A 12500-nucleotide genomic window follows, 5' to 3' on the forward strand; every position below is an offset into this window, starting at 1 on the left:
TTCCACTGTTGTTTTGTCTCTGTGTGTGTGTGTGCGTGTTTGTATGTGTGTGTGTGTGTGTGTGTGTGTATGTGTGTGTGTGTGTGTTTGTGTGCATGCGTATATTTCGGTACGAGGGCGTGAGAGAGAGAGAGAGAGAGAGAGAGAGAGAGAGAGAGAGAGAGAGAGAGAGAGAGGAGAGGGAGAGAGAGAGAGAGAGAGAGAGATAGGTAGAGAGGGCGAGAGAGAGTGAAGAGGAGGAAGGGGAGAGAGATAGAGAAAGAGAGAGTGAAAGAGATAGGTAGAGAGGGCGAGAGAGAGAGGAGGAGGGGGAGAGAGAGAGAGAGAGAGAGAGAGAGAGAGAAGAAAGAGGGGCAATAAAGGAAGGAGAGAGAGAGAGGAAGAGGAGGAAGGAAGAGGAGGAGGCGAGGAAGGAAGAAAGGAAGGAAGAGGAGGGGACGAGGAAGGAAGAGCGACCAGCCGGGAAGGCAACGAGGCGAGAAGAGGGATGGAAGAGGAGGGAAGTGATGGCGAGGGGAGAGGGAGAAGAGGGAATGTGATGGTGCTATGATTACTTCGACAAACACAAAGGGTCGGGCTGTACCCCTCCCTTCCCCTCCCCATCCCCCCTCCCGCCCACCCGCCCACCCACCCACCTTCTCCCCTCTGCCCTTCCCTTCCCCTTTCATCCCCTCCCCACCCTCCCCACCCTCCCCCTCCTTTTCTCCTGTAGACGACAAATTACCCGACCGGCAGCCCCGATTCGGATAGCGGGTGGGGAATACATAACCCGGATTACGATAGAGTAACTCTCGTAATGGCTGTCTTGTTGGCGATTGGAGTGCGGCAGTGAAGCGGGGAGGAGGGGAGAGGGGAGAGGGGAGGGGGAATAGGGGGGCGTGTGTTTGGATCGTTTGGTTGGTTTGTTGGTGTAGGCAGGAGAGTAGCGGATAGAAAAGGATAACAAGATAGACAGAAGACAGGCGGACATACAGAGAACGAGAGAGCGCGCCCTCGCCACCCGCGTTCCCAGCCGCGTGTTTTGGCGAAGGCCAGGCCATGGCGTCGGGAGCAGCGTCGCCGCGTGGCCTTGCCGCCCTTCATCTTTAAGCTCGGCGGAGTCCCCCGAGTAGGCGGCCGTACGTAGTAAAGGCAACCGGAGAACGGAGGTCGGAAGGGAAGGGAGCCCGGGAGCGGAGGAGGAGGAGGAGGAGGAGCGAGTGTCCGCCGGTCCGTAAGATAGCGCACGTCCGCTTGTTGACACCGACGCCCGCCACCCGCGCCCGACAGCGATAGCGTATCGGCGAAGGGAAGTGCGTTGGCTGGCGTTGGCGTTGGCGTTGGGCGGTGACACGTAGGTTCGACCGATGGTTTGGTTTCTTAAGTTGTTGTCAGTTTTCTGTGATTTTTTTTTTTTTATTGTTTTATTTGGTTCTTGTTAACGTTCATTGTGGATATTGCGGTTGTTTTTATTACGGTTACTGGTGCATTGAGTTCTGGTTTCAAAGCTGGTTGTGGTGTTGTTGATATTGAGATATATGGTGGTGGTGACCGTATTATTTTATTTGAATTCTCCGTCCTGTTATTATTATTATTATTATTACTATTATTATTATTGGCAGAAAAAACACTATACAGAAAATAAGTTTATGATCATTATTCCTATTATTGTTATTATGTTGGTATTAGTATTAGTATCGTCATCATTATCATCGTTATTATTTATTGTAATAGCTATTATTATTATTATATTCATTAATATCATAGTTATTAATAGTGCCATTACTATTATTGTTGTTGTTTACATTACATCTCTACTAATATAGTATCATTATATGAATATCATTATTATTTTTGTCGTCTATATTGTTAATATTTTGTATTAAGAATATTATGTTCGTAGTTAATCTCCTTTGATGACTTATTTCATTCTCGCGCATGTTCTCTCGCTTTTTGCAAATTTTGTTCCGCGCTGAGGCTTATCACAATCACCTTCATCATCATTATGTCCCTGGTGACTATTTTCGTCGTTATCTCGATCTCATATCGTTGCGCATTGCAATCATGGTCATTATTGCAAATTAAGGTGATGGAAAGAGAAATGTAAACACATCCGTCAACGTGCCAAGTGTCGTGAATTAGTGGCTAGATGAGACGCCAGATGGCAGTGTGTGCCACGGTGTTAGTGCCAGGTCAATGGAGCGAGGACCTCTTCTCCCAAACTTCCTCTTCTTCTATTTCTCCTTCTTCTTCTTTTCTTCTTATCGTTCGTCTTCTTCTTATTACTTATACCCTACCCTTTTTCCTTCCCCTAAAGACTCCTCTCTCCATTCCCTACAACCCATCCCTGTATCCTATTCTCTCCTTTCCTCTTCTCCTCCCCATTCCCACTTCCCCATCCTCCTTTCCGCCCCATGTGAGGGGAAGAAGCAACGCCCTCCCTCATGCCATCAGCTCTCCGACACGAGAAACTATGATCGGTTTGTTTGCATTGCATTCTGCTTCTTCTTTTCTTATTTTTTTTCTTTTTACTTCTTTCATATTGTGTCTATTTTTTAATTCATTGTGTTTTATTTCCCTTTCTTTTCTTTTCTCCCTCTCTTCTTCTACAGTAAGTTTATCTCTCTATCTTTCTCTGATATTTCGTTACGTTTTGTTACAGTGTCGTGTATTATGTTTTATATTTTACGGTCTCGAGCTCTGCGGTGTGACCTCGGCAGCTTGATATTCCGTCGGTGATTTACCTGTGAGAGAAGCGGGTGTCGGCCAGGTGATGTTCGCTCCCATTATCCCTCCCGCAGAGAAAGAGGGGGATGGATGGAGGGAGGGAGGGAGGGATAGACATGTCATTAAAGGAAAAATTATATGCACACTTACACACATACAAACATACACAAACACGCATATATATATATATATATATATATATATATATATATATATATATATATAGATATATATATACATATATATATACATATATACATACATATATATAGATATATATATACTTATATATACATATATATGCTATATATACATATATATATATATATATATATATATATATATATATATATATATACATATATATGTATATATATATATATATATATATATATATATATATATATGTGTGTGTGTGTGTGTGTGTGTGTATGTGTTTGTGTGTGTGTATGTGTGCGTGCGCGCACGCGCGCGCGCGTGTGTGCACATTTAGATTTATATATTTATGTACATAAAAAAATATAGCTCATACCTGGTATCGCTTTGTGGCTGTGAGAGACGCCAGCTGTAGCGCAGGTGGTGATGTAGCTCAGCTAGGTAGGACATGGAAGACTTAATAGACACATGACAGCCAATAACCCTGAGAAAGAGTCACACTTGGAGGATTGATATACAAAAGGGCTTGTGATAGATATTTACGGTGGGACGATGAGTGGCGGGTAAATGCTGTTTGGCTAAGTGTATGTCTGTTTGTCTGTCTATCTCTCTCGCTCGCTCTTCATTTCTCTCTCTCTCTCTCTCTCTCTCTCTCTCTCTCTCTCTCTCTCTCTCTCTCTCTCTCTCTCTCTCTCTCTCTCTCTCTCTCTCTCTCTCGTAGGTATTTTTAGCAAACTTGTAGCTATTAAAAATGTGATGAATTTAAAGCTTTGATATTTTTTATATCTAGTTGTATAAACAGATATAAAGACTTGAGTAATTGATATTAGTTTTTGTTGCTTTAGAAAGGTTGGAGAGGTATTAGTATTGCTCTTGGTACCAAAACATCGCGAAAAGTTGAAAGGAAGTACATCTTGGGATTCTGTCTACCATAGCAGCAGAAGTCCCGCGTTACATTGCCTGGTTGATAAATCTTGCAAAGTGTCCTCAAAAGGTCGCTTTTTTGTTTTATTGAGGAATGTTTCATTATGTTCAATCTCGGGCAGCTGATTGATACACACACACACACACACACAAACACACACACACAAACACACACACACACACACACACGCACATACATACATACATATATATATATATATATATATATATATATATATATATATATATATATATATACATATATTTTTTTTCCCCATTCTCCTCTCTTCTTGATTTTCTCGTTTCTTTCCCCACTCTTCCCTTCTCTCTTTCTCTAGCCTCTCTCTTTCCGCTTCTTCCCCGCCTCTTGGCTCTCTCATCTTTCTCCTCGTCTCTCCTTTCCTTTCTCTTTTTCCCCTTCCTCTTTCTCATTTTCCCCTTCCTCTCTCTCATTTTCCCTTTCTCTGCCCCTTCTCACGCCCTCCTCTTCCCTTTTTTTCCCCTCTCTCCTCTCCCTCATCTGTCTTTCAACTCCTTCTCCTCATCTCCCCTCTCCCTCGTTTTCCCCTCACTCCTTTCCCCTTCTTAGCCCCCAAGGGTAGGTACCATTTACCTCCCATCTCCACCTTCATCATAAATGTCATGTAAATAGGTTGTGTCCATTAATAGGGGACGTAATGATGGGCGGTAATGTGTGGGCGGACCCTAGCTATGTACCTGGGATCCATATTTTCTCGGGTGGGTTCCGTGGGCGTGAGGACAGCGGAGTTGCGGGCGTAAGGTGAGGGGAAAGAGGGAAGTCACTGTCTGCGAAGCATTCTTGGATGGGACACCCTTTGGATATGTTCCTTTTGTTAGTGTTGTTGTTTTTGGAATGTGTTTTATCTTCCATTAAACAAAACAACAACAGCAAAAAACAACAACAAAAAAAAACGAAAATGAAACTGGACACCATAATTGTTAACAACAAAAACAACAACAACAACAACAGCTCAACAACCTCCCCATCCTTTCTTCCCCATAGCATGATCCTCCTCCTCCCCCCCTCTCCCTCTCCCTCTACCTCTCCCTATCCCTCGCAGTGACGTCATCTCCCCTCCTCTCCCCTCATGGTTAATCTAGTTAGTATGGCACCATTCCTCGCTGCTCTGTTTATCATTGCCGTATTGAACCCATAGTCAGGACGGGGGAGAAATAGGGGGGGGGAGACATGGAAAGGGGGAGAAGAGAAGAAGGAGAAGGGGATGGAGAGAGAGAGAGAGAGAGAGAGAGAGAGAGAGAGAGAGAGAGAGAGAGAGAGAGAGAGAGATTGAGATTGATATAACGACTTTCTGATAATGAATGGTTTATCGTCGATTCTCAAGGATGTAAGTGAAATTTTGTTTTTGTCGTTGTTTGCCATTTCATCTGAATCCAGCGTTCTGAGTAGATGCAGAACCGCATTCACCGCTCTCTCTCTTTGTTGATATCTATCTATCTATCTATTTATCTCTATCTCTCTATCTCTCTCCCTTTCTCTCTCTCTATCTCTCTCTCTCTCTCCCTCCCTCCCTCCCTCCCTCCCTCCCTCCTTCCTTCCTTCCCTCCCTCTCCCTCTCACCCTCTCACTCCCTCTCCCTCCCCCTCCCCCTCTCCCTCTCCCTCTCCCTCTCCCTCTCCCTCTTTCTTTCCCCCCTACCGTTATGAAATATGCGTCGCCTCCCCCCCCCCATCTGAGTCGGAGGGGGGGGGGCGAGATCGCATGGGAAGCCTCAGTATCCGATCCTCCAGCTAACTCGATTTGTTCCGGTTCAGATTCCCCGACTTCCCATTAACTCCGGGTTACGCTGAAGCCTGCACTTGGTGAGGAGGGGCACGCGCGCACGGCGAGACAGAGAGGGAGGGAGAGAGAGGGAGAGGGAGATAAAGAGAAAGAAAGACAGTAAGAAAGAAAGAAAGAGGGAGAGGAAGAGGGAGAAGGAGAAGGAGATAGAGAGAATGGTATAGAAAGTACAGCAACATCGATAGAAATAAAAGCGAGAAAGGAGAGAGAATAAGAGAGAGAGAGAAAGAAAGAATAATAGAGAAATTTCAGTAACATCGATAGAAATAATAGCGAGAAAGAGATAAATAGATAGACATCGATAATTAGACACAGACAGAGGAAGAGTAACGAAAGGAGTGTTAGAGAAAACGGAGAAAAAAAAAGGAAAGGAGACGTGTGCGGTATCCGAGTTTGCGCAGGAGAGAAAGAGACAGAGAAAGATCCTGTAGAAAGAGAAACGCGATGTACAACATACGCGAGTGTGTGTCCGGAGTGTCCAGTGCTTGTGTCTACACTTTCAACACATCGCCGTCGCCTTTAACTGATTGTAATGGGTTGGAAAGTGGAGGAAAATTAGCATGTTTGGAAATCATTGACGTGTAAGGTATATGTACAGTGCTTAACGATGTTCACAGCTCTCTCTCTCTCTTACTCATTGTCTCTCTGTCTCTTACTCTCTTTCTCTCTCTCTCTCTTTCTCTTTCTCTCTTGCTCATTCACTATCTATGTCTCTTACTCTTTCTCTCTCTCTTTCATTCTCACTCTCACTCTTTCTCTCCCTCCCTCCCTCCCTCCCTCCCTCCCTCCCCCCCTCTCTTACTCTCTCTATCTCTATCTATCTTTCTATCTGTTTCTCTATCTCTCGCTTTATGTTGATTTCATCTACATATCAATGGGTTTTGCGTTTATTTTAGGTTGCGTTATATAGCGAGACTGTTGTTTAATTAATGAAGATGGTGGAAGTGTTTATTTCATTTATTCTGTCAACTGGTAGTGTAAACAATGATTATCGACAGTGGTGTTTTATTCCTATTGTTAATGTTTTTGTTTTATGCTGCCATTGTTATTATTATGGTGTTTGTTATTGTTTATATTATCATTACTATTATTGTTTTATTACTATTGTTGTTGTTATTATTATTATTGATATTATTATTATCATTATTATTATTATTATTATTATTATTATTATTATTATTATTATTATTATTGAAGTTATTGGTTGAAATGGTATTCATGTTGCTTTTCGTTTTGTTATTGTTATTGCATTCATGTCATTGTTGTGCTTTGATGTTATTATTTTTATTATTATCATCATTGTTTATTTTTGTCGATATTATTGTTACTATTGCCACAATTATCATCATCAATATTATCTTTATCAATATTGATATTATCATCATTATATTTAAAGTTAGTTATAACAGTATCGAAAATACTATTCGCGTATATGAATTCATGTTGGTAAAGCCTTAATTTGAAAAAAATACACATTGCATATCACTTCAATTGCATTTTTTCTGATACGCTCTAGTGAACATTATTCTAAATCGTCCCAAAAGGAATATGTGTGTTGTGTTAATGATTCTCTGGCACTCTAAAATATGTAGTGATTGTGTAATTGCTATGAGTCGAATGAATTATTCTTCGGAATATTAAAAAATAATAATAATAAATAAATAACTTTTCAAAAAGCTGTAAGATGTTGACCGATGATGTAACCACAGCATATGCCTTGCATCGGCGGTAAAAGTTGTATGGGGAGCCATAGAACGCAAACATGCGGGCGTGTGGGCGGCCGGGAAGCAGTTGGGCGTGCGGTTGTTAAGATAAGAGAGGTCCTGGCGAAGGGATTAGCGTGGTAGTGTTTGTGGCGTGTTGGATCAGTCTTGGGTTTCGTCTTAATGGTATGTTGACATTTATGTGTGGCCGGGGTGGCAGGGTGAAAGTTTTTAAGTCTCTAGCTGGGTTTTTTCTTTTATTTTTTCTTCTTCTTCTTTTTCGTTTTCTTTTTCTGTGTTTGTTAGTAGAAGGAACAAATTATGGAATCGGATTTTCGGAATTCGTTGATTAGGTAAAATCGTTTTTTTATCGTTTTATTTTCATGCTAGAAAAATCAGAAGGGGGGAAATGCCGTTTGATTTCCTGTGTCGCGTCGCCAAAGCCGGCCCTAAGAGTTCGTCTGGTCGAGGATGAGTCAGATCTTCAAGTATTCCTCCTATTTTTCTTGAGATAACCGGGGCGCATAACATAGAATTATCTTGTCAAAGCAACGATAAAGCGGGTCGCACAAGGGCCGGGAGAGTACTGCAGGAAAGGGTCTTGTAAATGTGCATGGTGGCTTTGTAACTCGGACGCCGCCGGGCTGTTGTTGTGACAGCGGCGGCGAGATGGTGCGACAGGTGGCTCGGCCGCCATGTTGGTCCGTTTGATGTTTCCCGCGCCTTCGGAACCAGCTTGCTCGTTCTTGTGCCCACTGGCTTGGTTTTTATGTTATTTTCGTTTGATTTATCTCACTTTGTATTTCCTTTTGTATGTGTGTTTAGTGTGTATTATTTTTCGGTGACGGTTAACGGGGTTAGGAAGATGATAAGTGTTCGCGGGCTGTTTTGATGGGGGGATACGTGCGCAATCGCCTCTTCACTTTTTTTCTTGTTGGTTTTGTGTCCAGTGTGTTTGCTTTCTTGTTACGTTGGTTGATAGGTTTTATGTGTTTAAATTCATTCCGCGCGTCTCCTTTTATGTCGCTTTGATATAATTTAAGACTGATACTTTTTATCGTTATTATTATCTTTTTTATGATATTGCAATTTGCATTTTCTCGCGCACCTTATTTTACGATTTATTTTCTGTTGTATCATGAGTTACGATTTTTTTCTCGGAGATTATAGCAATTTTCTGCTATAAAAGGTGGCGCCATTATCGGATTCGCTGTTACTTTTTTGTCATTTATTGTTCTTCTTCCTATATATTCATCCTCATCCTTTTTTCTGCTTTCTTTTTATTTACATTCTTAGTCTGATTTTGTCAGATGAATTTTAGTTTGTTACGTACAACTTCCCCGTGTTTATTACAGGTCCTGGTTGATAACTGTTTAGTAATTTTTAGATTTAATCCGCGATTGTGTTTTCGATTTGATTCTGTTTTTTATATTGCTTTCACTATTAATTAAATGTCCTTGTAGGTCGCGAGTCCCACACAGGTTGTTCACTTATAAGGAGAATTCTTTGTGATTCTGGATGCACATATGTTCAGAATAACACTTGTTCCTCATAAGGGCTTGTATTTCGTAATCATTCGAGTTCCGGTGTTTTTTTTTTAACGTGTGCTCGTATCATGTTAAAACGCGCGCTGTTATTTTTTTGTCTGGCCTGTGTTTTCGTTGATTTACGGCAAATAGTTATGTTGGTTCATTCTAAAATGCACGTATAGTTCGCTGTATCATGCACATCTGCCTGGATGAATTATTCACTCCATATTCGTTGCCTCACTGTATTTCATAAAGAATGACTTTGCTTTTTATTTTAGTTATTTTTTTAAAGCCTCGTTTCAAACTGTTTTTAGTTGATATGCTGAATTCGCTTGCGACTCGCTTTCCCGCCTCATTGCGATGCATACACTACATTTTGTTTTGAGAATTTAAAATTATTTACCAAACTCTGTATTGCGATCCTCTGTGGCACGGGCTTCTGCTTGGTTGTAATTTCATCAAGATGTTTTATGATAAACATACAAGTGGCAATGTTAGTTATTACTTTTCGGTATTGTTTGGAGCGCGCTCATTTGAAATTAAACTTAGGCTCGTTGTTACTCGTGATTTGTATTTTAATTCGTGATGATAATCGCTTATGATCGGTTTAGGATTCTGTACTCTGTGCCTTCTTTGTTTTCCAATATGCTTCTTTTCTTTGGTTTGTGAAATGGAATATGACCGAGGTATGCTTTCATCTCCGACTCATGAAATTTTAGATACGAATAAATCGGGGATTCCGTTATATCTTTTTAACTCCGCTCTTCTGTCTTCGTCGCGATGCCCAGACGTTTCCTTCCTCCATTACATTGTCATTTCGTTTCCCTTATCCCTCGCCTTTACTGCGTTTTTGCTATTGCATCTGCATGCGTCCGGAGTCGGCGACAGTGGCGAAAATATTGCGTGCCTCGTAACGCTTTTGCTGTCAGCGCTGGATGACATTAACCTGTTCGGGGCCGACCCCTTTGTTTGGCAGGGTCACGTGACCGCCTTCGCCTGTGCCTGGTCGCATAGTCTTCGGACCCGCGGTCGAAGGTTCTCGATGGCATCTTGACAGGTGCGCGAAGGAATCCCGTGTGGATTTTGATCGTTTTGGGATTTGGTTTTTCGCGAATGATGTGTTTTTGGGGTCGAGGATTTCGTCTTTTGTGGACAGGAGTCTCCGTTTGCTTTTTTAGCACTATGGATAGCAGAGTGTCATACAGCGCTTGCGATTGCTGTTTTACTGTTTTGCGGGAAAGCATATCGATGTTACTATTTTCGATTTTGTGAATATGGTTTGACGAGTAAGTCCTCAACAACGAAAGCCTCCCGGGGCCGATCGCATCGTCGGCCATCTTGGACAGCTTGGGTGGTGCACCTTGCAAATGTCTGCCGGGGGCCGCCTCCGCTGCCGTATTGATCCTGCATGTTTCCCCTCCCACATCCCTCCTCCCTCTCGCCCTCACTCCCGCGCAGGAGCAGAAGGCGTGAAGGGCGGCGCAGCGATTCCGGGAGGGCGGGGAGGAGAGAGGAGGGGTATGGGGGGCGGGAGAGGTGCTCGACCCCCCACCCCCCTCTCCCCCTCCGCTTGCGATCTCTGCCACTGGACTGTTACTTGGGGTTTGATTTTTTTATTTGTATTTATTTGTTGTTATGTTTATTTGTTTTTGTTTTTCGTGGTTTTACCGAAGTGGGATATGAACTTTTATGTACACGTTTATAAAGATCGAATATTTAAGACAAAATTGATAGCGTGTTAAATAGGTATGGGAAGTAAATCATTTTAATTATAACATGAATAGAAATAGCAAACTGTTTAATTCTAACTAAACATTGCAGGCAGAATAAAGCGCAGTTGTTGTTCAATTATATTCCTGCATGTATGGTTCAATCATAAAGACATTCGAAAATCTAGGCGTTAAGATTGCCTCTGTTATGAACTCCTCAAAGTTTCGCAAATACAAGTTACCTAGATAAGCACCTTGTTTCCTTGATAGAGAAAATAATCCCATTTTCCTCTTCTTCCAGGTGGTCAAATACTGCGAACATGTGCACGGGAAGTGGCATTTCAGCGAGGTGCGCGCCATCTTCAGTCGGCGCTACCTCCTCCAGAACACCGCCCTCGAAATCTTCCTCGCCTCAAGGAGTAAGTTTAGACATGCACATCTCGCAATCCTGGACACGCACGCCTTAATGTTCCGCACGATCTATACCCACTAACATATATACATGATCACGCGCACGCACGTTCACACACACACACTCGCGCGCGTATGCACACACACACACGCGCGCGCGCGCTCACACACACACACACACACACACACACACACACACACACACACACACACACACACACACACACACACACACACACACACACACACACAAGCACAAACACACACACACACACACACACACACACACACACACACACACACACACACACACACACACACACACACACACACAAACACACACAAACACACACAAACACACACATACACATACACATACATACACATACACATACACATACACGCACATATACACACACACACACTCACACACACATACACACCTAAATAAGTATGAATAAAAAGTGCGTGCTTTCGGATACAGAATAAACTCCCCATTCATTTGAAATATACTTAATGTGATACTGGATTCTCGGGATTCTGAAATGTGTAGAAAATAATCGAGTTATTTTACCCTGTCGCTCTCTCTTCGCCTCTCTCCGTCGTTTTCTCACATTTTCTACCCTTTCCCCTTCTCTTTCTCTCTCTCTCTCTCTCTCTCTCTCTCTCTCTCTCTCTCTCTCTCTCTCTCTCTCTCTCTCTCTCTCTCTCTCTCTCTCTCTCTCTCACTTACTCACTCTTTCTCTCTTTCTCCCTTCCTTTCTCTCTTTCTCCCTTCCCTTCTCTCTTTCTCCCTTCCCTTCTCTCTTTCTCCCTTCCTTTTTCTCCCTCCATTTCTCTCCATCTACACGTAACCGTATCAGCAAAACTAATTCATACGCCCCCTCCCTCCCCCTCCTCCGCCGGTGCTACCTCCTGCCCCCTAGCATCGGTGTTCTTCGCGTTCCCGGACCAAGCGACGGTCAAGCGGGTGGCCAAGGCGCTACCCCGAGTGGGCGTGGGCATCAAGTATGGCATCCCGCAGACCCGAAGAGCCTCCATGATGTCCCCGAGGCAGCTCTTCCGTGCATCCAACATGACGCAGAAATGGCAACGCCGCGAGATCTCCAACTTCGAGTACTTGATGTTCCTCAACACGATTGCAGGTACTGGTTTTTGTTTGTTTGTTTGTTTTTTTAGGGGGTGTGATGTTTGTTTTTGGGTGGTTTCATATGATGTCAGGGCCCAACTTTGATGGTTGATTGATGATTAGACGGATACAGAGACAAATGGGAATGGATTATTATTTTTTTCCTCTCTCTCTCCATATTTCGTTTTGGATTGAGTTCCCGCTTTCCGTATTATTATAGTTATACCTGAATTTTCATGATACATTTTCTGTTTTTACCCCATCCCGCCACCAATAGCAAAGGAGAATTATGCTGTTATTTTTTATGATTAATGATAATCTAACTTTTCCACCACAGGTCGGACCTACAATGACCTGAACCAGTACCCGGTGTTCCCTTGGGTCCTCACCAACTTTGACACACACGAACTT

General features: G+C 42.9%; 1 protein-coding gene across 21 annotated transcripts in view; it reads left to right on the forward strand.

Annotated features, from left to right (window-relative positions):
* Nucleotides 1-12500, forward strand: part of rg (A kinase anchor protein rugose) — a 1000951-nt gene that overhangs the window by 977637 nt on the left and 10814 nt on the right. For 13 of the 21 annotated variants that reach the window (XM_086535934.1, XM_086535936.1, XM_086535941.1 and 10 more), the window contains 3 exons: nucleotides 10851-10968; nucleotides 11824-12105; nucleotides 12427-12500. The exon at nucleotides 12427-12500 is cut by the window's right edge and continues 39 nt beyond it. In XM_086535934.1, the coding sequence (XP_086392060.1) occupies nucleotides 10851-10968; nucleotides 11824-12105; nucleotides 12427-12500 (474 nt within the window). The remainder of the gene's footprint in view (nucleotides 1-10850; nucleotides 10969-11823; nucleotides 12106-12426) is intronic. The other 8 variants (XM_086535944.1, XM_086535946.1, XM_086535955.1 and 5 more) reach the window with 2 other exon arrangements.

Source organism: Penaeus japonicus, unplaced genomic scaffold, assembly GCF_977035675.1.
Source record: "Penaeus japonicus unplaced genomic scaffold, GWHDUDI00000001_assembly GWHDUDI00000004, whole genome shotgun sequence".
Taxonomy (NCBI): Eukaryota; Metazoa; Arthropoda; class Malacostraca; order Decapoda; family Penaeidae; genus Penaeus; species Penaeus japonicus.